The sequence below is a fragment of the Sander vitreus genome, chromosome 17 (assembly GCF_031162955.1).
Source record: "Sander vitreus isolate 19-12246 chromosome 17, sanVit1, whole genome shotgun sequence".
Classification (NCBI taxonomy): Eukaryota; Metazoa; Chordata; class Actinopteri; order Perciformes; family Percidae; genus Sander; species Sander vitreus.
Window position 1 is genome coordinate 31174374 of NC_135871.1, and position 24596 is coordinate 31198969.

Here is a 24596-nt window from a genome sequence, read left to right on the forward strand (position 1 = left end):
TCCCCACATTCACAGCTATTCATTATAGCATATTTTTGGGCCCTCCTCACATGAGGGCCCTGGGTACTCAGTCCCCTTTTTTCCTCCCAGTCCGACGCCTCTGCAAAGTATACACAGGTATAGACAGGTGGTGCATAAACAGGACAAGAAATATAGTGCAGTGTAGACAGTAGTATACAGTTGGTTTACAGAAGGTGGTTTAGAGTAATATAAATTAAATATAAATATGTGCAGTGTATTAGCAGTTTCCTTATAAGAGCAGAATAAATATGGCTATGTAATATGAACAATGTATGAACAACATGCACAGATATGATGTAGTTGTCCTGTACATATGTAAATATACTTAGATGCCAGTTTGTGGGATGTCTCATTTGAATATATTATTCATAACATTTAAAAAAAAAAGTCATAAAACACTTAAATTAAGTAATCAGCTGGGAGAATTTCATGGTGATATCGGTTAATTAAAATATTGATTTTTACAGTTGGTCTGGCCTTAAAGAAACATGGTGCATGCAGACCACAGTGCTTTGTGAGTCAAATTAATTACTTTGTCCATGTATATTAGGGTTAGGCATTTTTTGTTTCATTTACTCATTTATACTTTTATTTTCTCATTCTTTGAGAGACTTATTCTTTTTCATGGCACTCCTATTGCTCCATGCATGGCTGCCTCTTAATTACCTGGATGTCTTGATACATTTTCTTGAGCTTAAAGCCCATGTTGCAGGTTAACCACCACTGTTGATTAATGGGTACATAAAGCACTCAACATATGTATATCATTGTTAAAAATGTCTCCAAATAGTGTTAAAGGCCAGTTTTTGTCTTTTTTGGTATTATTGGGTTTTTTAACGCAATTCGGTGATGACGTCACATTGGGGCGACGTGCCTCAGCCTAGTACTAGAACTATGGTGACTGTGCCTCAGCCTAGTACTAGAACTATGGTGACCGTGCCTCAGCCTAGTACTAGAACTATGGTGACTGTGCCTCAGCCTAGTACTAGAACTATGGTGACCGTGCCTCAGCCTAGTACTAGAACTATGGTGACTGTGCTTCAGCCTAGTACTAGAACTATGGTGACCGTGCCTCAGCCTAGTACTAGAACTATGGTGACCGTGCCTCAGCCTAGTACTAGAACTATGGTGACCGTGCCTCAGCCTAGTACTAGAACTATGGTGACCGTGCCTCAGCCTAGTACTAGAACTATGGTGACCGTGCCTCAGCCTAGTACTAGAACTATGGTGACCGTGCTTCAGCCTAGTACTAGAACTATGGTGACCGTGCCTCAGCCTAGTACTAGAACTATGGTGACCGTGCTTCAGCCTAGTACTAGAACTATGGTGACCGTGCCTCAGCCTAGTACTAGAACTATGGTGACCGTGGTTCAGCCTAGTACTAGAACTATGGTGACTGTGCTTCAGCCTAGTACTAGAACTATGGTGACCGTGCCTCAGCCTAGTACTAGAACTATGGTGACTGTGCCTCAGCCTAGTACTAGTACTATGGTGACTGACTGGGATGAGGAACAGGGGTTTTTACTGTCAGTGAATAACACAGAGTGAAAGTCAAGGTTTTCTTTATATCTAGTGACAGTGATCATGTCGTTAGTTCAGATAAGTACTGGTAATCTAGCTAGATCTAGAAGCAGAAGGCATCATGCTAGCTATGGGCTAACTTGCCAGTCCCACCTGTGAAATCCCCCGACGTTGAAAACACATTTTCGATTAGATATCTCACGTTTCGATGGTAGCCTACTAGCTCCAGTAACAACATATTTGCCTAGTGTTTATTTATTATTTGGACGGGGGTGCTGTTCGACTTTTCACAAGATTAGACAGCTAGCTAACGCTACGCCGATGTTTTGCTAACGTTAGCGCAACAGGGTTAGCCTAGACAGCTAGCTAGGTAAATATTACGACTGCCTTTGGAGTTTCCTATATCTGCGTCCATGTTGTCATTTTAAGACATGTGGCGTTAGTGCTCCTTTTGTACCATAATTGTATTGAATGAAATGTTAAGCTTCGCTCCTATGAGATGTGTGGATTTTTCTTTACGTTACACACAAAGCTAACTGGCTATAGTTAGCCTGTGCGTATGCTAGTGGAATTAGCTAACGTTGCGTAGCCAACCAGCAGCTTCGGCAGTAGTTTCGACGAGCTAACTACGACAGCTAACACATCCACAAGCGTCTCTATTTCAAAGATCACTGCAGGTTGACTGCTTTTAGCAGCAGAGGTTGGTTGTGGGCGACAATACTGTCGTGGTTAGCTCACCGAAACTACTACCGATTGCCGAAGTTGCTGGCTGGTTACGCAACGTTAGCTAATTCCGCTAGCATACATACAGGCTAACTATAGCCAGTTAGCTTTGTATGTAACAAAAACCCACCCGTCTCGTAGGTGCGAAGCTTAACATTTCATTCAATAAAATTATGGTACAAAAGGAGCACTAACGCAACATGTCTTATGTTGACAACGTGGACGCAGATATAGGAAACTCCAAAGGCAGTCGTAATATTTACCTAGCTAGCAGTCTAGGCTAACGCTGTTGCACTAACGTTAGCAAACGTCAGCGTAGCTAGCTGTCTAAACTTGTGAAAAGCCGAACAGCATCCCCGTCCAAGCTGTGTTTCACTTTCCCTCCAATATTATTATACACATAATAAAGACACATGAACTCGGTCGAGACCAAAAGCTATATTTTGCAACACCAGTGGCACAAACCGAGACCAGTGAACAGAGACGGGGCTTTCGTCTGTCGTCTCCCCAACGTGACGTAATGCAATGCATTGTGGGGGGAAAGAGAATCATTGCAAACCGCTGTAAAATAGTACAACTTTTTCGTATTTTATTCCGTTTTGTGATATCCATTGTATTTGATGTTGTTGGGTAACAGTTTAAATGTTTATTACCAACAAGCAAATTGCGCAAATTCATTAGGAAATAAACCCTGCAACATGGGCTTTAATTCTAATAAAACAGAAATCCTTGTTGTATTACAGAACAAACATTGCCATCTAGTGGTCACCTGCCACAACATATACAGCCTGTTGCAAGAAAAACTTGTCCTGTTATTTGAAAATTCCTGCTTTTATGTTTCATTACTGGTGAACTCATATTGTTTACGTTACTACACATATACATGACAAGTAACATAATAAACAGAATAAAGGATTATGCAAATGCATAGACTGTGTAATATTGCAATTATTTATATATATATATGTGTGTGTGCAAATGACAAAAAACTAAAAGAGATGCACAATCTAACCATCCACCCTCCAAAATGTACAACCAGCATCACCTAAGGTCTGAGGGGAAATTAAATGTGTGCAACTTAAAATAAAAAAAAATGTTGTGGCTTTTTCTGGTTTTCGGGTCTCTAAAATCTATCGGAAACAATCTGAAACAGTCTTTGGTTTAACTGCTGATAATTCACCGTTAAACTGTGAGGCCATTATCTGTGATGAATAATCGCAAGAAGATATGGCTTCATCTTAACAAGGTCGAAAAGCACTGCTCTATAGATGCCAGAGGGTTGCTGGTTCAGGTCCTCATACAGACCAAAGTATGGTGGTGGACTGGTAGCTGGAGAGGTGCCAGTTCACCTCCTGGGCACTGTCAAGGGGCTCTTGAGCAAGGCACTGAACCCTCAACTGCTCGGGGCGCATTTCCATGGGCAGCCCCCCCCTCACTCTGACATCTCTCCATTAGTGCATGTAGGTACTGAGCATGTGTGTGTAATTCAGGCCTGTGTGTAATGTGTGTAATAACAACAGAGTGAAAAACATTGTAATTTCCCCTTGCAGGATTAATAAAGTATACATTATTATAATTATTATTATTATTTTTATTATTATTATTACGTCAGATTGCAGTTTGTTCCATCAGGTTACTAAAAGCACCTTTGCCTGATCTGGATCTGATTCAAATAATGTAACAAAATCCCAGTGAGCAGTTTAGACTTCTGCGGAGCCAAACCATTATGTAACCCAACTACTGGTAGCAAATGAACTGACACTATTCATAACAAGATAATCAAGTTCAGAGAGCAATACAATAGTCCCACTAATTTAAGATTAAAACATTAACGGGGCAACCCCTAGCTCACCCATAGTGCGTGCGCCCCATGTAGGTTGAGTCTTTTTTTTTTTTTTTAAATATAAATATGTGCAGTGTATTAGCAGTTACCTTATAAGAGCAGAATAATATGGCTATGTAATATGAACAATGTATGACCAACATGTACAGATATGTGCAGTGTAGTAGCAGTAACATTATAATAGTAGTACAAATAATATAGATATATGCAGTGTATTAACAGAATATCTTATAAGAAAAACAGAATACATATGGATATTCAGTATGAACCATATATACAGATATGTACAGTATGTACAGCTATGTGCAGTGTGGTAACAGTACCATTGTAGTGCAGAAACAGTAACATTATAAGAGTAGTAAGAATAAGTGTATGTGCAGGATGAGTATGCAGCAGTGGGGGTTTGGTGACCTGCGGCTGTTTGTTGCATGTCATCCCTCCCCCCTCCTCCCTAAAGTAAAACGCAACCCAAAAATCCTAACACACACACACACACACACACACACACACACACACACACACACACACACACAAAAGATTTAAGCATTAACTAGTTTCTCAGAACCATGGCTTGACAAAGAAATGATCTACATGTTGATATGTTTTTCATATTAAGCTGCCCTTCTTATTTTACTGACGTCTTTCAAGGTCAAGGGATCTTGACGTTTATTGTAGTGCAATAAAAGAAATGTATTGACGTTCAATAATTACGTTCATTCAATTGCAACATTGCATACAATTTCAATTATTATTTTAGAACCTGTGTTGTGGGCTGCAGATTGTTTGTTTGCTGAAGTTGTTTTGCCCTCGTGGTATTTTCTTGTGTCTTTTTATTGCACTGATCAGGAGTAGTTCGTAATTTCCTTGACAATAAAGGCTTTCTAGTTCTACGTGACTTTTTAAGTTAAGAACAACTTGCTGATTTCATTTCAGAGACTGTGACTTAATATTTCTTTTGTCAGGTTGATAGAACTTAATGAGACCATGAAACTGTCACTAGGCCTATATTTAAAAATATACCTCTAAAAATCTTGTATAGAAAGACATGTGCCAGGCTGATACATATTAAAGCTATATATACACTTTGAATGTTATCATAGTAAATATATATGATGTTTTCATTGAGTAATTTAGTTTGCTCCAACTTTATACAGTGTGTATATATATGTGCAGCTGACTGGGTTTGCTGCAGAACAGATGAACAGATCTGCCCAAAGTAAATGGCAAAAGTGAAATAAAGTGTAAATGTTATGTGCATTGGCTTTAATGACTAAGAAGTACTTTTGGATTGTCTCAAATATAAAATAAATCTACAGCAGAATAAAACAAATCATGCACACTGACTTTCAATCATGGCAGATGTAAAGTCCCAAGCAACTTTTTGAGTGTGTTTGCACACGCCAAACTATCCCCTGTTTTATAAAGATATAATAGCAAGAGCTGACTGTTTTTATGTTGAGTCTTTAAATAAACTTATCCTCTCACCATCTAACTGGTTTTAGTGAACTTATGATGTATTTTAAAGCATTTAGAAGAGAAATAACAAGTAAAAGACCCGCAGCAGTGCCTCACACGGCAGTAGTTTTGGGAGGTTTAAAGGCTTCCCAATCAAAAAACAAACATCTATAAAGCTTTATCTGACTTATATATGAAGATAAACTTCTTCGCTATCAGTTACATTCAATTTTACACTTTAGTACTTCCTCCAGATGTGTATTTTATACATTTATTGGTGACGAGAAAACACAAGTGACAAAGTGTTCCTGCTGCACTGCTGAGCGGCAGACCGGGATTGTCTCTCTACGGTTCTCATGATGTGTTTAAGTTCCTCTCTTTGCTGGGAGTTTTCTATCAGTCATCTCAGACTACTCGAGAAGATCGCTTTGATAACACAATGGCAGAAGTCGCTCCAGCTGCTCCACCCGCCGCACCGGCCCCGGCCACAAAAGCACCCAAAAAGAAAGCAGCCAAGCCGGCAAAGAAGACTGGCCCCGGCGCCGCTGAGCTCATCCTGAAGGCTGTCACCGCCTCCAAGGAACGTAAAGGTATTTCTTACGTGGCTTTGAAGAAGGAGTTGGGCGCTCAAGGCTTCGACGTCGAACACAAATCCGCCCTCATTAAACGCGCCGTGAAGGCTTTGGTTGCCAAAGGAGCCCTCACCCAGACCAAAGGAAACGGTGCGTCTGGATCCTTCAAGGCCGCCAAGCCTGCTGAAAAGCCCAAGAAGGTAGCAGCGAAGAAACCCGCAGCCAAAGCCAAGAAGCCGGCAGCAAAGAAGCCCGCTGCCGCTAAGAAACCAGCAGCAACCAAGAAAGCTAAAGCAACAACACCCAAGAAGGCAAAGAAGACTGCCGTAGCGAAGAAGACACCGGTCAAGAAGGCTACAAAGAGCCCAAAAAAGAAGGTGGTCAAGAAGGCAGCTGCACCCAAGAAGGCCGTCACCCCCAAGAAAGCCGCCAAGAAGGTCGTCAAACCTAAAGCTGCCAAACCCGCAAAGAAGGCCGCAGCCAAGAAACCAGCAAAGAAGTAAATCTAAAAAGGTTGCTTCACCCATCAAAAGGCTCTTTTAAGAGCCACCCAAATGCCATAAAGAGCCATTTTCCCGATTACTTTATTTTATATTTGCACTATAATTGTACATACTTTTAATAGTTTTGTTTGGTGTCTCAGTTCATTATTTATAATCTGATTTATAAGAGAAATCATTGCACTTTTGTTATTTATTATTATGCCGCTTATACCTACGTATTATACCGGCTACTGAGTTAAACTACAGTTGCTGTTCTATTTCTTCTTACTAAAACAGACACTCAAACACACCATGAGAACCGTGGAGAGACAATCCCAGTCTGCCGCTCACCAGTGCAGCACGAATACCGTGTAACTTGTGTTTTCTCTTCACCAATACATGTATGAAATACACATCTGGAGGAACAAACAAAGTGTAAAGTGTATTGGTACTGATAGCGACGGAGTTTATCTTTATATACAAGTCAAATAAAGCTTTAAATATGTTTGTATTTTGATTGGGAAGCCTTTAAACCTCCCAAAACTACTGCCGTGTGAGGCACTGCTGCGAGTCTTTTCCTTGTAATTCCTCTCCTAAATGCTTTAAAATACATCAGAAGTTCGCCAAAACCAGTTTGATGATGAGAAGAGATGTTTGTTATAGATTCAAAGTAAAAACAGTCAGCTCCTGCGATTATATCTTAATAAAACAAAGGTTAGTTTGATGTCTGCAAACACACTAAAAAAGTTCCGTGGGACTTTACAGCTGCTATGGTGGAAAGTCACTGCTTATCAATTGTTTTATTCAGCTGTAGATTTATCTTATAGTTAAGTATTTAGATCCAGATTTATATTGATCCTAATCAATAGTTTCACACAGCAAATATCAGTTTTGACAACTAACCAGATGCAGACAGTATCAGTGAAAATAGCTGTATAATATATAAAGTTACAAGAACAAATGTATCTTGATTAATAATGGGTGTAAGTTCAAAATGTTTAAAATACATGTAGTTGGCTTGATGTGACACACCCAAATCTTTTGGCAGTTTTCCATCATAGCTGTTTACTAGAAAATTAGTAGAGCAATAGTAAGTTAAAGTGGAAATAAAAAGTGGAGTGAAGGTATAAATGGCAGAAATGCACATATAGTATATTTTATACATGGGTAAATGACCTTTGGTGTAATGTTTTATAATTGTAGTAGTAGTAATGATGATAATTCATAAAGGTTTTACTGTTTAATATAACATATATACTATACAGTATATTAGACGTAGACATTTGTATTTTTATATTCAACATGTGTAACTGATTAACAGATCTACAGCACTGTGTAAACATGTTAACACACTTAACTTATTTTTTATTTATATTAAATGTTTCCTAAATGATTTTTCTCCCAACACACTGATATTCAAAACCATGTTTATTTCATGAAATTAAATAAACTAAATTTGTCAGTGAAGAGTTCATTATTGCCTACAAGAAATGTTTCAAGAAATGCAGCACAAAGTGCTTTACAATAAGGCAAAACTAGACAGAATGGACATAAAAACAGGTATGCCATATGTAATGGAAAATAAAATAGAAGTTAAAACACACGTGTTAATAATATTAACTATAAGATCAAGAAATACAATAAGTGTGTTCATCTGTTCTGTTAAAAGCCCAAAGCTTTAGAAATGTGCTAAACAATAGATTAAAATGAGCGGGTAAATTTGAATTTTCAAATTCCTTTTGTCCAATGGCTGAGCTGCCGTAGCCCGTGCAAACATTGAACCAATCCGCGTCGCATTTGCGCCAGCAATTGGACCAATCAGCGTCGCCTGTGCGCCGGTTCTGGCTATATAAACAAAGACTGGCGCTCTGGAATCATCGCTACTTTTCGTGAGTAAAGTGAAGCAGAATGGCAAGAACCAAGCAGACCGCTCGTAAGTCCACCGGAGGCAAAGCCCCCAGGAAGCAGCTGGCTACGAAGGCTGCCCGCAAGAGCGCCCCGGCCACCGGCGGCGTGAAGAAGCCTCATCGTTACAGGCCCGGTACCGTGGCTCTGAGGGAGATCCGTCGCTACCAGAAGTCAACCGAGCTGCTGATCCGTAAGCTGCCCTTCCAGCGCCTGGTGAGAGAGATCGCTCAGGACTTTAAGACCGACCTGCGCTTCCAGAGCTCCGCCGTCATGGCTTTGCAGGAGTCCAGCGAGGCTTACCTGGTTGGCCTGTTCGAGGATACCAATCTGTGCGCCATCCACGCCAAGAGGGTCACCATCATGCCCAAAGACATCCAGCTGGCCCGTCGTATCCGCGGCGAGAGGGCTTAAACTCCCCTGACTGCTCAAGACAACACAACGGCTCTTTTAAGAGCCACCACACATACAACTCAGAGCTGTGATCCTTATTCCTCTTCTATAGTCTAATACAACTTTTAACACTTGATAATGTAGTTATGTGCTGATAAGCAATGGTTCATAAATTAGTATTTTAATTGAATGCCTAAAGTATGACGAAATTGTTGCGCCAAGTAAGATTGTTCATCATTGTAATACATAAAACTCCTCTCATATTTCTCTCTCTCCTAAACCATAACATTAAAAACACAACTATTACACATCTATTCTCACACTAAGTGGATAAAGTGCTGAGTAACAGTGCAAACTGCGTCATTAAAAAGTTTAGCTTCATTTAAGACTTATCGCTTTGGGAAAGAAGTTATTCCTAAATCTGCTAGTCCTTGTTTTTAGACATCTTTAAGCAAAGAAGCACCCAAGCCATCCATTCAGATAGCTTTCTCATCCTTGTTGAGTAGTAAGTGCTTTTGCTTCTACTCATGTGTAATGATACGCTAATTGTGTTCAGCATTCAGTGTTTATTTTGTGGAGACGGCTGATAAACTAAACCTTATTATCCCACAAAGGGAAATTCATTTCTTACACATCTCCTAAAAGAAACAGGACATTATCAGTAACAGACTTGTAAAACACTAGAACAATAAGCAATGCAGAACCAACAATAAAAATAGTATATCAAATAATAAATAATAAAATATTATTTTCGTACTAGCAGTGTTTATACAATGTTCAAAATTCGAGTATACTTATTTTCATAATTTGGTGTTTCATACACACAATCACTCGTGTAAAAGTCTTTACATTATTTTAATTAAATCAGATAATAGACGAGTGGACTTGGGGACATAAGGGGAAACAGTACATGGGTAAAATGGGTTACGGTTAAAACATAACCACCGTGAGTATTTACAGGGATAGACTGTATGAATGAATTGCCCCTTGGGGATTTATGAAGTTTTATAAGAAGTTTCAATATGTTGTTATATCATGCTTTAAAGCCTGTACTCTGACCTATGATGCTGCTCATCATCCCCCGGTGTAAGCACTACATTGTATGCATCCCTGGTGGTCTAGTGGTTAGGATTCGGCGCTCTCACCGCCGCGGCCCGGGTTCGATTCCCGGTCAGGGAACTTGTGTTTTCAGTAATTTCCCCAGTGTGGGATTAATAAAGTCTCTCTTATCCAAATTATCTCTGCTTAAATTGTCTGTTACATGGAAGGCAACTTATGTCACATTAAAGCTTGACTTTTGGTAATATGGGGCCTACTTAGTTGTGAGCTATCCAGTCTCATATGTGTATTACAATATTATAGGAAATGGGTTCTTTAAAAAGAAGTGTGTGGCTCTTAAAAGAGCCTTTGGGTTGTCGTTAGATCGAGCAGTTGTTGATTTAGCCTCCGAAGCCGTACAGGGTTGGCACAGGATTTTGATCACTTTGTTTATGATTTGAGAGCAGTGTTTGATTTTGAACACAGGTCATCTGTTACGAGGCAAAAGTATGATTTTGCAAGAGGAGTCAGAGGTTTTGTGTTTAATGTTTTCAGAGAATGGAGCACGGTTTCAGACACTGTGTTTTAGCAATTGTGAAAAACTGTAAGACGAGACTTAAAGATCTCGGCAGTAAAAGAGGACCTAATATGAATGGGAAGCTTGTTCCAACAGACTCATAAAACACTAGAACAATAAGCAATTCAGAACCAGCAATACAAATTGTATCTAAAGTGCAATATTTGCAGTGATAAATGAGAAATTAAAGTGCTAGAGATAGTCTTTCATTGGGAAATGTATTTGCTGTAGACAATCTGCTGCTGCAACAGCTTCCCTGTTTATTTGATATTATTTGTGTACTAGCATTGTTTATACAATGTTCAAAATTCAAGTATATTTATCTTTGTCTTTACATTATTTAGATTAAATCAGATAATAGAGGATTGGACTTGGGGACATAAGGGGAAACAGTACATGGGTAAAATGGGTTAGGGTTAAAACATAACCACCATGATTATTTACAGGGATAGACTGTATGAATTAATTGCCTTTTGGGATTTATGAAGTTCAATATGTATTATATAATGCTAACGTGTGAGGGTGTATTTACAATATCTAATCTACAGACTGTAATACAAGACTGTAGAGTAACACTTTCTATAACTTATTTAAAGCCTGTATGTTTCAGGTACCCTGAGTTATGTTACTCCTAATCATCTCCCTATTTAAGTGTATACTTCCCTGGTGGTCTAGTGGTTAGGATTCGGCGCTCTCACCGCCGCGGCCCGGGTTCGATTCCCGGTCAGGGAACTAGTCTTTTCAGGAATTTCCCCAGTGTGGGATTAATAGTCTGTATTTTATAACGTTATCTGTGTTGTGTTACACTGAAGGCAACGTGCGTCACACAAACTTGACATTTGATTATATGGGGACTACTTAATTGTGAGGTATACAGTTGTCTTTATAGTTTTTATAAATTACAGAAAACAGGCAGGGAACTAGTGTTTTCAGGAATTTCCCCAGTGTGGGATTAATTAAGTCTCTTATCTAAATTTTGTTTTGGCAGTTTGTGTCACATTAAAGCTTGACATTTGGTAATATGGGGCCTACTTAGTTGTGAGCTATCCAGCCTCATATGTATATTTATAGTTTATATACAATATTATAGGAAATGGGTTCTTTAAGAGAAAGTGTGTGGCTCTTAAAAGAGCCGTTGGGTTGTCGTTAGATCAGATCGTCGTTGATTTAGCCTCCGAAGCCATACAGGGTGCGGCCCTGTCTCTTCAGAGCGTAAACCACATCCATGGCGGTCACAGTCTTCCTCTTGGCGTGCTCGGTGTAGGTGACGGCGTCACGGATGACGTTCTCCAGAAAGACCTTGAGCACACCGCGGGTCTCCTCGTAGATCAGACCGGAGATACGCTTCACTCCGCCACGGCGAGCCAGACGGCGGATGGCGGGTTTGGTGATTCCCTGGATGTTATCACGGAGAACTTTACGGTGACGCTTAGCGCCTCCTTTCCCGAGTCCTTTACCTCCTTTTCCGCGACCACTCATTATGGCAGCGTCTAGTTTGTTAACTGATAACCAGCAGCTGATAGTGCAGACATATAAAGCCCTTCTGCGGACGTAGGTGAAGACAGGCAGCCTCAGCTCAGCCCGCTGCTTCTAACCGGTTTTGACCGGTTTACTCTGGTCAAATGTATTCAAAATGTTGGCACAAGAAACATCAGGATTAGCAAATAAAGGAAAAAAAAAAAGTAAAAACAGTACAGGATACAGGACATTACTGCAATAATACAAAACCATAACATGAGATAAACTATACACACATTTAAACACATAACCACACACACGGATTAACTAAATATGTAGAATATGTATTTAGAAGTGATTTTTCAAGAGTTATAGAAAAGCAATTTCATTTCATGAAAATAAAACGTAGGTAAGATAAAGAGCAAATTAATAAAAATATTATCCGTTGGTTTAAGATTAAAAAAATCCTTTCTGCGGACGTAGTTGAAGACAGCTGAGCAGCAAACAAAGGGAAGGATCCTTAGCCTTCACAATACAACAGCTATGGTGCTTACCGAGGCATTTTTATTGATAAAAGCTAACTGGTTTCACTAAACACTGATACACAACCAACTCAGAGCTGTGATCCTTAAGTATTCCTCTTCCATATTCTAATACAATTACCTATCAGTTGATAAAGTAGTTATATCAGGTTAGGTAGGCAATCTGCTGCTGCAACAGCATCCCTGTTTATTTGATATTATTTGTGTACTAGCATTGTTTGTACAATGTTAAAAATTCGACTATACTTATTTTCATAATTTGGTGTTTCATACACACAATCACTCATGTAAAAGTCTTTACATTATTTAAATTAAATCAGATAATAGAGGATTGGACTTGGGGACATAAGGGGAAACAGTACATGGGTAAAATGGGTTACGGTTAAAACATAACCACCGTGAGTATTTACAGGGATAGACTGTATGAATGAATTGCCCCTTGGGGATTTATTAAGTTTCATAAGATGTTTCAATATGTATTATATAACGCTAACTTGTGTGTGTGTGTATTTACAATATCTCATCTACAGACTGAAACATAAGCCTGTATGTTTTAGGTACCCTGATCTATAGTACTCCTCATCATCTCCCAGTGTAGTTGCGTGATTCCCTGGTGGTCTAGTGGTTAGGATTCGGCGCTCTCACCGCCGCGGCCCGGGTTCGATTCCCGGTCAGGGAACTAGTGTTTTCAGGAATTTACTTTTACAAAAGTCTACCTTATCTAAAACGGGCGCTATGCAGTTTTGGCCATTTCTTCGCTTTTTGCGCGATTTTTGCTAGCAGGTTTCTCTATAGAGCCACCCCTACAGCTTCAGAATAGATATTTGGCAGCTCCCATGTTTACTTGTGTCTCGTTTCTCTGTTCCTCCGACAATGCTTTCCTAGCTTTCTGCTTCTTTTTTGCCGCCTCAGCCATGACGATAGTGTGAAAAACTCCATCTCTACCTCGTTAGCCGGTTCCTGAATGGGCGTATGTGTGCAGTGCCGTGAAGCAAGGCACCGGCCCAAAGTTGCAAGGGTGGTTTTTCTGCTCACAGGAGCTAGGGGGGGAGCGAGACGACCACCATTCAACCCGAAAAAAGTCATATAATCATTCCAATGACTCCGAAGCTGTTCATTTAAGGTAAATTAAACTAAAAAAAACTGCATAGTTCCCCTTTAACATTATCTCTGCTGAAGTTGTGTGTTACACGGAAGGCTACTTGGGTCACATTAAAACTTCATTTGATTTGATTATATGGGGACTACTTAGTTATGAGTATGTTGTGAGTTATCCAGTTTGATATGTGTATTTATAGTTTTTTTTTTTTAAATATTACAGAAAATACACTCTTTAAGAAGTATTGTGTTCTACAGAAGAGCCGTTGGGTCATCGTTGATTTAGTCTCCGAAGCCGTACAGGGTGAAAAACGTTGAGTAATGTCTTCACTGTGCCAGAATAAGTATGCTATAAAAAATAAATAAATCCAACTATTGAGAAGACTTAGAACTAGGCTACTTCTGGTTGTGGTTATAACATTAGTTTGCTTGGTAATTCAAATACAATTTTTGATTTGCCCATTTTGCCATTAAGTTCGTATGGATTGCCTTTGGAGAGGAAAAAGCGCAAATGTCGATCGCCAGTCACGCGAGAAGGGTTGGGTCACGCCACTTCTGACTTTCAGAGTCAGCCCTCATCTTGCCAGTGATGGCGGCAACAAATACCGGACATAGGCTCCTTTTTCATCTACAAGGTCAGTATTGTGTTTCACTAACGACAAAACAACAATAATCCGTGCATTTATATGGAACTAAGCTTTAGGAGCTCTCCATCTTTACTCTCCTCCCTCGACTATTTTTGACTGGCTTGATAGACGACGACCGGAAGAACAACAGCTAACGTGAGTTGCTCAAAACACAATACTGACCTTGTAGTTGAAAAAGGAGCCTCATAGAGGAATGACATTTCCTCCTGTGGAGTCCGTTCATTCGCATTCGGAGAGCGCCTATTTTTGACTGGGAAAATGGCGGATAGCGTAATCAACAACAGCTAACGTGAGTTGTTGAAAACCTTTCTTTTTAATAAACTCTGGGTACACAAACAATGTTGTCAGTGCTGTGGTTAAGGTGTAGAGCTCCTGGTGATACTTGGAGCAAAGTCTCATGTTGTGTCGAGCCTTCTTGGTGGTTTAAACATAGATATTTTGAGGCTAGCATCGTAGCGCCCCTAGCTCTCCCATTCAAAAGGCCATTTGACCCAAAAACGAGAATACGGTGCATCTTAAAAGTGGCGTTTCCGTCCTAAATATGTCCTTTTAAATGAAACTGGGTACATTCACAAAAAGACCCTAGGTTGCATTTTGGCGAGAGTTACACTTTAAGTAAACAGGTGTGTTTTGGAGACGAGTCATCAGAAGTCTATATTTTATTCTTTGAACCACAAATATCATTCAGCTCTCGGTTGGGCAGAGTGAAGGTCCACTACAACAAGAAATTAATCACTTGGAACTGTGTTTGTTGCAAACCTACATCTACCTGTCTACATAAGTCTATAGCAAAATGACATTTGCTTCAAATGCATCCACAACAATTTAAGAAAGTTAAGACAACCGAAAAGGGGGAATTTGACACATACACCACTGATGACTTTTAGCCAAGTTTTTTTGTCACTTTTTTTTAATGTTTTCATATTTTCCCCCCAAGTTTAAGAAGCTTTTTCCGACATTTTTGTCACTTTTTGTCAATTTATTTTAATTGTGAACAGTGTTGTAGGGAACCATCCAAGTTACTTTTTCTTGAAAATGTGGTTGAAAGAAACCCAAATTACTGATATAAAAACTTTTTGAAACTGGGTCACATTTGACCCGAGAACAACAGGAGGTTAAAAAGTGTCGATCGTATCGTTGTCGGCGATATTGGCCCAGTATTTACTTGGTATTGGATCGACAGTATCACACACACACACACACACCACTACTGACCAGTGCCTGAAGTGTGCTTTTGTTGCTGCTGTAAATACTTTAGGACCTAAATCACTCCAGAAAGTCAGTTTGATGGTAGAAACACAAGTTGCTTCTGCTACAACAGCCATCTAAGGCCATCGTAGGAAAAAAAATAATGTTACAGACCCGGGAGAAAAACGTTAACCTAAGATTAAAGTCATACATTTATGTAAAAAGAAAATCGGAAAATTCTGTAAGATTGAAATGGTATATTTGTAAGTGAAATGAAGGACTTCTCTGCAATTTGCAAAGTCATCCAGTGGGCCTGATTGGACCCTTTGGTGGGCCGGTTCTGGACCACAGGCCGTATGTTTGACACCCCTGCTTTAAACTACATATCAAATATTACTTTAATTATCTGTACTGCAGTGTTCTGCTGCACTGAGACAACTTCGTAAATAAAAACAGTCACAGTTAAATCTGATATATGGACGAAGTAGAAGTTATTTAATTTTATGTTTATATTATATTTTTTAAAGTTACAGGATTAGGCTCTTTGTGAGTAAATGTGTGGCTCTGAAAAGAGCCGTTGGGTTGTCGTTAGATCAGGTCGTCGTTGATTTAGCCTCCGAAGCCATACAGGGTGCGGCCCTGTCTCTTCAGAGCGTAAACCACATCCATGGCGGTCACAGTCTTCCTCTTGGCGTGCTCGGTGTAGGTGACGGCGTCACGGATGACGTTCTCCAGAAAGACCTTGAGCACACCGCGGGTCTCCTCGTAGATCAGACCGGAGATACGCTTCACTCCACCGCGGCGAGCCAGACGGCGAATGGCGGGTTTGGTGATTCCCTGGATGTTATCACGGAGAACTTTACGGTGACGCTTAGCGCCTCCTTTCCCGAGTCCTTTACCTCCTTTTCCGCGACCACTCATTATGTCAGAGCCTAGTTTGTTAACTGATAACCAGCAGCGGCGAGCGTAGACATATATAGCCATTATGCGGACGTAGTTGAAGACAGGCAGCCTCTGCTTAGCCCGCTGCTTCTAACCGGTTTGGACCGGTTTACTCTGGTCAAATGTATTCAAAATGTTGGCACAAGAAACACCAGGATTCCCAAACAAAGGAAAAAAAGACCGTACAGCACACAGGACATTACTGCAATAATACAAAACCATAACATGAGATAAACTATACACACATTTAAACACATAACCACACACAAGGGTTTACTATAGTAGGTTTATATTTGATACAGTTTAAAATATGTATTTAGAAGTGATTTTTCAAGAGTTATAGAAAGGCAATTGCATTTCATGAAAATGTAGGAAAGGTAAACAGCAAATAAAATATTGTCCGTTGGTTTAAGAAGAAAGAAAAAAGCCTTTCTGCGGACGTAGTTGAAGACAGCTGGGCAGCAAACGTTTTTCTAACAATAGAAAGGAAAGGACCCTTTGTGACAATGGGCGAGAATTTGGGATCAACAAGGTAAATCTGTCTTTTTCTACTCCTAAATGCAACACAACAATTTCCCCGTGGATAAATACACTTCTCACTCATAACATTTAAGGAGAAGAATGTTTTGTATTTTTTTGGACAGTTCAATTAATCAAGACTTTATCATAAGCACACAATTACAGTGGAGATGTTCTCATGTTCACTCTGACAAAACGGTGTTATGATATAACATTTAAATAAAAAAATATGAGAATCCAAGACGTTAAAAAGAAAGTAAAATTCAAAATAGAAAACAATAGACGTTTAGCACTCGACTACTTTCATTTTCAAAACCCATGACAGAGCCAAACACTGCACAATACTTCACCAAGGCTGAAGAAACGTATACAGTTTAAATCACTACATTTTAACATGTTTATTACTTACTTGCGTAGCAATGTATTTAAAGGCAATGTCATTAATATTGAGGGAAATCCTTGTTAAAAACCCATGTATACGTGTATGAAATAAAAGAAAACACCACTTCCTAGTATTACGTTTGTACACTCTCACGAAAATAAAGTATTTGAGACTGATAATCAAAAGCAATACTGCTCATAGGTCAACTAAGGTACATATTGTGTAGAGCGCATGTGAATTTGTATATCAAGTGTGTATATATATATATATATATATATATATATACACATACATAGGCAAGAATTGGGTCTTTTAATGTTGTCTTAGTAGATCATGCAGTTTTTCTGGGTCTGGGTTGTCTTTTCGACACATTCATCACTACACCCGACGTTTTTGAAGATTTTCCAGATGCTTTTGTCCCTTCGACGTTTTTGAAGCACTTTTCAATGTTATTTCAATTATTTTCTTTGAATGCAATGAAATTGAATTTAAAAAAAAAAAACCCAAATTCAATGAGTTGTTGGAACCACTCTCGTTATATTCTTTTGCCAATTTGTTTGAAAGAAAACCCACATTTGTGATATAGAAACGTTAGGAAAATGGGTCAAATTTGACCCGAGGACAACAGGATTAATTGAATGTAACCCATGTGTTATTAGGTTGTTTGAGACTCAGGTTTGACTAAAATAAAGTAACACGGGCTTCCAATGCCGGAACCGCACGACTCACTTCCCCCCCCCAACCACAATAGTTTTGTCAGTCAAATAAAACGCCACAACCGTATCAGCTTTTCCCGTCACAATACAAGCTGTATAGTTATACTACAGCATAACTTACATTTAAACAGGATTGAAAGAAGCTTTGCTCTTAAAGAAGAATTGTGTGGCTCTTAAAAGAGCCGTTGGTTTGGTGGGATTTCGGCAGCAGGACGGTTTACTTGGAGCTGGTGTACTTTGTGACGGCCTTGGTGCCCTCAGACACGGCGTGCTTGGCCAGCTCCCCGGGGAGCAACAGCCTCACGGCGGTCTGGATCTCGCGGGAAGTGATGGTGGAGCGTTTGTTGTAGTGAGCCAGACGGGAGGCCTCACCGGCGATGCGCTCAAAGATGTCACTCACAAAGGAGTTCATGATGCCCATAGCCTTGGAGGAGATGCCGGTGTCGGGGTGGACCTGCTTCATCACCTTGTAGACGTAGATGGCATAGCTCTCCTTCCTGGTCTTTCTTCTCTTCTTGTCCTTCTTGCCGGCGGTTTTTGTCACCGCTTTCTTGGATCCCTTCTTGGCTGCTTTCACTGCTGGTTCAGGCATGGTTACAATTCTGGTATTCACCGGTAATTTTGTGACAAAACCCGCTACGCTGCTCTTTCTTAAACTCCGAATATGCAAATTTCGCTGTGCGGTTCCCACTCTCCCATTGGCTGATTGTTAGCGTGTCAGAGCGTCTCAGAACGTTACAAGAATGTGACGTGAGTGCCCTTTTTTTGCACGAAGGTGCCATTGAATTAATTGTAAACGTATTGATTATATTTGGTTCTTTTGCAAAAACGTCTTTGTTACATATTTTCATTTACAATTTTTGTATTGTGCACTCAAGGGAATATCAATCAAACTAGTGTTGATTTATTTATTTTTAGAATGGCTTTTTACAAACTCAAATGTAACTGTAAAGATGAGTTGACTAATATCAACTTATTATTGTTTTACGCTGCTCCAAACACTACATTATTTAGGAGAGAAGAGAGTATATTGTGTGTATAATACAGAATTATGTTTCAAACTAAGTTCTGAGGGAAAATCTTTCCAATAAACTTGTAAAAAAAAAAAAGCAAATAAATTAATATATATATGTTTTAGCGCTTTGACTCCAAAAAAAAACAAAAGAAACAAACCGATTATATACGTATCTTCACCTTTGAAAGCATCTCACGAAAAATGTAAAGTGTCTTCTCAGATCATCTCTTAGTAAAAAGACATCAGCTAACAGACTTCTGGAAACTAAATTCAGATGTTAAAAGATAAATGAAAGAAAAGAAACTAAAAATAAGTCAAAATAAGACAAGTCAAACAAACAGAGAGTAGTCCTCCCAGAGATTTATCTGCACAATCAGGCTTTGTGGCGGCAGATTACAAACTTCAACTGTATTGTATATAAGTATTGCATTTCCCAGTAAAAAAACAAAAAACAAAATCATTTGTGATTGTAATCAATGTGATATATTTAGGCCTAGTTGTGCTTTCATGTCTGAATCTAACTTAAACTGAACTAATGGCACCATCTAATGGATATAATCTGAAACTGCATCATTTCTGGCTCATTGTTTGTTATGTTGATGTGTGAACTGTTTAAAAGACCGATTGTAATAACACTAAAAATAATAATATCATATAAATAATATAATAATAAACTATACACTGCAGTTATGCACACTCTGGCACAGAGGCGTGACATTTTTAGCAGCAGTACACCCAGAATCATCTAAAAGACAAAAAATAAATAGCAAAATAAACTGGAAAGAAATATACACACAAAATGTACAGTATATACACAGAGTTAGAAATAAATTCATACACAAAGTACTGGTTACCATGTGCAATAACCAGTACTTTTAGTGTGTATATTTCTTTTCTATTTTTGTGTATATGTTTCTTTCTAACTCTGTGTGTATATACATTTTGTGGTCATATTTCTTTCTAATTTGTTGTTTTGCTGTTTATTTCTTGTATTTTAGATTTATAATACTGGGTGAACTGATTCTGATAGGTATTTGTATCTGTTTATCTACACATCTCTCGTTGGACTATCACCTCCATACAGTGGGGCTCGAAAGTTTGGGCACCCCAGGTAAACATTTGTATTAATGTGCATAAAGAAGCCAAGAAAAGATGGAAAAATCTCCAAAAGGCATCAAATGACAGATTAGACATTCTTATAATATGTCAAAAAAAGTTAGATTGTATTTCCATCATTTACACTTTCAAAATAACAGAAAACAAAAAATGGCGTCTGCAAAAGTTTGGGCATCCTGCAGAGTTTATAGCATGCACCGCCCTCTTTGGAAAGCTGAGTCCTGACAGCGTCATGGATTGTTCTCAATCATCGTCTGGAAAGACCAGGTGATGTCAGTCTCAAAGGTTTTAAATGCCCAGACTCATCTGACCTTGCCCCAACAATCAGCACCATGGGTTCTTCTAAGCAGTTGTCTAGAAAACTGAAACTGAAAATAGTTGACGCTCACAAAGCAGGAGAAGGCTATAAGAAGATAGCAAAGCGTTTTCAGATGCCAATATCCTCTGTGAAATGGCAGTCATCAGGAACAGTGGAAGTTAAAGCAAGATCTGGAAGACCAGGAAAAATATCAGACAGAACAGCTCACAGGATTGTGAGAAAAGCAAGTCAAAACCCACGTTTGACTACACAATCCATCCAGAAAGATCTGGCAGACACTGGAGTTGTGGTACACCATTCCACTATGAAGAGATACTTGAACAAATATGGTCTTCATGGAAGAGTCATCAGAAGAAAACCTCTTCTACGTCCTCACCACAAAAATCAGCGTTTGAAGTTTGCAAATGAACATCTAGACAAGCCTGATGCATTGTGGAAACAAGTTCTGTGGACCGATGAGGTTAAAATAGAACTTTTTGGCCAGAATGTGCAAAGGCACGTTTGGAGAAGAAAGGGCACCGAATGTAATGAAAAGAACCTCCGTCCAACTGTTAAGCATGGGCGTGGATCAATCATGCTTTGGGGTTGTACTGCAGCCAGTGGCACAGGGAACATTTCACGAGTAGAAGGAAAAATGGATTCAATAAAATTTCAGCAAATTTTGGACGCTAACTTGATGCCATCTGTGAAAAAGCTGAAGTTAAAGAGAGGATGGCTTCTACAAATGGATAATGATCCTAAACACACCTCAAAATCCACGGTGGATTACATCAAGAGGCGTAAACTGAAGGTTTTGCCATGGCCTTCACAGTGACCTCAACATAACTGAAAATCTATGGATAGACCTTAAAAGAGCAGTGCGTGACAAACAGCCCAGAAATCTCAAAGAACTGGAAGACTTTTGTAAGGAAGAATGGGCGAAGATACCTCAAACAAGAACTGAAAGACTCTTGGCTGGCTACAAAAAGCGTTTCCAAGCTGTGATACTTGCCAAAGGGGGCGGTACAAGGTATTAACTCTGCAGGGTGCCCAAACTTTTGCAGATGCCATTTTTTGTTTTCTGTTATTTTGAAAGTGTAAATGATGGAAATAAAATCTAACTTTTGTATAATCTGTCATTTGATGCCTTTTGGAGATTTTTCCTATCTTTTCTTGGCTTCTTTATGCACATTAATACAAATTTTTACCTGGGGTGCCCAAACTTTCGAGCTCCACTGTATATATAATATGCTGAACATACTTGTCCTATAACATGTCTATGTCTTGTCCTATAAAATATCTGTCTTGTCTTATAACACGTCTGTCTTGTCCTATAACATGTCCATGTCTTGTCCTATAAAATATCTGTCTTGTCTTATAACACGTCTGTCTTGTCCTATAACATGTCTATGTCTTGTCTTATAACATGTCTATGTCTTGTCCTATAACACGTCTATGTCTTGTCCTATAACATGTCTATGTCTTGTCTTATAACATGTCTATGTCTTGTCCTATAACACGTCTATGTCTTGTCCTATAACACGTCTATGTCTTGTCCTATAACACATCTATGTCTTGTCCTATAACATGTCTATGTCTTGTCCTATAACATGTCTGTCTTGTCCTATAACACATCTATGTCTTGTCCTATAACACGTCTATGTCTTGTCCTATAACACGTCTGTCTTGTCCTATAACACGTCTATGTCTTGTCCTATAACACATCTATGTCTTGTCCTATAACACGTCTGTCTTGTCCTATAACACGTCTATGTCTTGTCCTATAACACGTCTATGTCTTGTCCTATAACACGTCTATGTCTTGTCCTATAACATGTCTATGTCTTGTCCTATAACATATCTTTGTGCCTAATTATTGTTTATTGGTCCCTCCTCAGATTTCATCTACACCGGACGCTGATCAGATAACATCCATCTGATCAAGACAGAAGAAACTCTGCTACGTTGGCTCATCCTGACTTTATTAAAACTATCTGAGTTATTAAAGAACGTTGGCTACACAACACCGGGAAAATACAGCAATATATCTAAAGACACAAACACACGTGATATGAGATATTACTGTTTAACTCAGGGGGGTCAAACTCAGCTCCACTAAGGGTCAGTGTATCTTTCGGTCATTTTCATTTCATAAACAGGTATTAAAAAATAAAAAAAAATGGTTATTTGATTTTCTTTTTAAAATACAAAATGAAATGTTGAAATACAAGGCGTTTTTTTTTCCTTTTCATGGTCAAAAGGGGATGAGAGAAATAAAAAAATATGCTTTGATTTTCTATTTCATATAACAAAAAAGAAAATCACTAGAATACAGAAACAAAAAAAGGCCTGTTTATTTTTATATTCTGAGACCGGATGTTGTCATTTCCAAAGCAACAGCACTAGTGTACCAGTGTTGCTTTAAGCACAGGCTGAAATTACTTCGGATTCATACTCAGATGTGACATTAGACATGGCAAGAGTTTAAATGGGGTCGCACTAACAGCAAGCAAACACGCAACCTCATCAAGCTGCCAAGATCCTCAAGTCTTCTTCTCCTGAAGCCCTTTTTAACTCACCCTCCCCTAATTAGAAACTACCACCTGCACAGGTGATTATAGGGTGAGCAAACCTGAGTAAACAACAGTAACAGTTACGTTTCTCAAAACATCATTACAATTGGATAGATCAGTTACTGCCAACATTACTATTTATACATATATGTGCACCCACTACAATAGGCACCCCAAATATTATAAGCATGTCATTTGCTGCAGAACTATCTTACCTATTGTTCTTCACCTTGGGATTGCCCAGCCCCTCCCTACAGAAAGGACCTAATGAAGCAAACCTGCATCCACTCTCCCTGATTAAGCTGGTGAGCAGGTGATCTACCCCCCACATCACAGGCAGAACCATAGCACAACACTATGAACCCATAAAACCTGCTGAACAGGCCTATGTCAAATAATAATGTAACAAACTAAAACAGCCTACAACATTACAGTGAACTTAAGAATCAAGCAGACACAAAACAGTCTTCATTTTTGGAACAGGGCCTAGTGAAAAGGGTGAAAGGAAGCCTTTTCACACTGCTCTTATTTTTATATCATATGGTTTTGTCTGAAAATGTCTTATTTCTTGTAAAGTTTTATGTTTTGTGTGGACAACAGGAAGAGCAGCTGATGTTAAAATCAAAAAATCAAATTACTTTTATTTATTTCAGTGATCTTTATTTTATATGTAACGTTAACATTTATTTCCCTATTTGCATGTTATATTTAAATTAAGTTTGGTTATCTTACAGACTCAGACTTAAAGCAACTAGCAAGCCTCCCTGGCGTAGTGCATCAAACCATATCACTATCTGCCAAAGGAAATGAAACCTCAATACACTCATGAATAAAACACGAGCTCGACAGATTTGTCTGATACCCAGCTAATGTTAGCTAGTGCGGGTCACACTAGCTTCGCACACAGACCAGAATCAGTCAGCACCAGAGACCCAGGTCACAACCTATGGTCACAACCATAGACAGTATATAAGAATGGACCAACAGATCCCGTTACCAGACCAGTGAAGGATATTAGAAGCTCTTTTCCGGTGATGGCTGAGCGTTACTGAGCAGCCTCCAACTGAGCTTGAAGACGTAGATGTGACGTGAGCAACCTGTCTGAAAGTTGGAAGTCTTCTGGTAGCTGTGCCAAGAGAAATCTCAATCATTCCCAATCTAGCAGAGACGGAGAGCGTAGGTATATGTAAGGAGATAACATAGACACAGGCTCATTATTGATCACTAAAATGATAGTTAACATTAGTCATTACACTTAAACAGCTAATGGAAGTCCAAACTGCCTGAGAGCTTCTCCTGTACTATACGGTAACTCCTCTACTATGAGACGGTTATGACACAATCATTAGCCTATTGTTATAAAAACGTCTGCTACGGAGCCATAACGTGAGCTACAAGGTAATGGAGCCTTTTATACATTGTCGTGTTTCTTTAGAAATAAACAACGGACAAATAGAGTCTTTAAACGCTTCAGATGTAAAGGTATTCTCTGTCAAAGTGACGTCAAAATGAATGGCAGTCAATGGGATGCTAATGGGAGGTGATGGCTTATTAGCATCAAAATGGCGCCAT

The 24596-nt window shown here is 39.1% G+C and overlaps 5 protein-coding genes and 3 non-coding genes across 8 annotated transcripts; 5 read left to right on the plus strand and 3 right to left on the minus strand.

Moving 5' to 3' along the window:
- The first annotated feature begins 5933 nt into the window (after positions 1–5933).
- Positions 5934–7122, plus strand: LOC144532257 (histone H1-like). The gene is made up of 2 exons (XM_078272921.1): positions 5934–6634; positions 6915–7122. Exons 1-2 carry the CDS (start codon positions 6003–6005, stop codon positions 6931–6933), a joined length of 651 nt encoding a protein of 216 aa, XP_078129047.1. The 5' UTR covers positions 5934–6002; the 3' UTR covers positions 6934–7122.
- Positions 7123–8516: 1394 nt separating this feature from the next.
- Positions 8517–9778, plus strand: LOC144532398 (histone H3-like). The gene has a single exon (XM_078273116.1). The coding sequence runs from the start codon at positions 8526–8528 to the stop codon at positions 8934–8936; it is 411 nt and encodes a 136-aa protein (XP_078129242.1). The 5' UTR covers positions 8517–8525; the 3' UTR covers positions 8937–9778.
- A 244-nt stretch (positions 9779–10022) lies between these two features.
- trnae-cuc (transfer RNA glutamic acid (anticodon CUC)) lies at positions 10023–10094 on the plus strand. The gene has a single exon. It is a non-coding gene; the product is annotated as a tRNA-Glu (tRNA).
- A 1096-nt stretch (positions 10095–11190) lies between these two features.
- Positions 11191–11262, plus strand: trnae-cuc (transfer RNA glutamic acid (anticodon CUC)). The gene has a single exon. It is a non-coding gene; the product is annotated as a tRNA-Glu (tRNA).
- A 410-nt stretch (positions 11263–11672) lies between these two features.
- Positions 11673–12020, minus strand: LOC144532491 (histone H4). Its single transcript, XM_078273276.1, has one exon. It carries the CDS (start codon positions 12007–12009, stop codon positions 11698–11700), a length of 312 nt encoding a protein of 103 aa, XP_078129402.1. The 5' UTR covers positions 12010–12020; the 3' UTR covers positions 11673–11697.
- Positions 12021–13137: 1117 nt separating this feature from the next.
- Positions 13138–13209, plus strand: trnae-cuc (transfer RNA glutamic acid (anticodon CUC)). Its single transcript has one exon. It is a non-coding gene; the product is annotated as a tRNA-Glu (tRNA).
- Positions 13210–15937: 2728 nt separating this feature from the next.
- On the minus strand, positions 15938–17569 carry LOC144532624 (histone H4-like). Its single transcript, XM_078273491.1, has one exon. It carries the CDS (start codon positions 16445–16447, stop codon positions 16073–16075), a length of 375 nt encoding a protein of 124 aa, XP_078129617.1. The 5' UTR covers positions 16448–17569; the 3' UTR covers positions 15938–16072.
- A 32-nt stretch (positions 17570–17601) lies between these two features.
- Positions 17602–18641, minus strand: LOC144532625 (histone H2B 1/2-like). The gene has a single exon (XM_078273492.1). It carries the CDS (start codon positions 18612–18614, stop codon positions 18240–18242), a length of 375 nt encoding a protein of 124 aa, XP_078129618.1. The 5' UTR covers positions 18615–18641; the 3' UTR covers positions 17602–18239.
- Between the last annotated feature and the right edge of the window lie 5955 nt (positions 18642–24596).

Bases quoted from the DNA above. Each gene is read 5' to 3' on its own strand.
- LOC144532491 (XM_078273276.1), bottom strand. From the start codon at position 12,009: ATGAGTGGTCGCGGAAAAGGAGGTAAAGGACTCGGGAAAGGAGGCGCT.
- LOC144532625 (XM_078273492.1), bottom strand. From the start codon at position 18,614: ATGCCTGAACCAGCAGTGAAAGCAGCCAAGAAGGGATCCAAGAAAGCG.
- LOC144532398 (XM_078273116.1), top strand. From the start codon at position 8,526: ATGGCAAGAACCAAGCAGACCGCTCGTAAGTCCACCGGAGGCAAAGCC.
- LOC144532624 (XM_078273491.1), bottom strand. From the start codon at position 16,447: ATGGCTATATATGTCTACGCTCGCCGCTGCTGGTTATCAGTTAACAAA.
- LOC144532257 (XM_078272921.1), top strand. From the start codon at position 6,003: ATGGCAGAAGTCGCTCCAGCTGCTCCACCCGCCGCACCGGCCCCGGCC.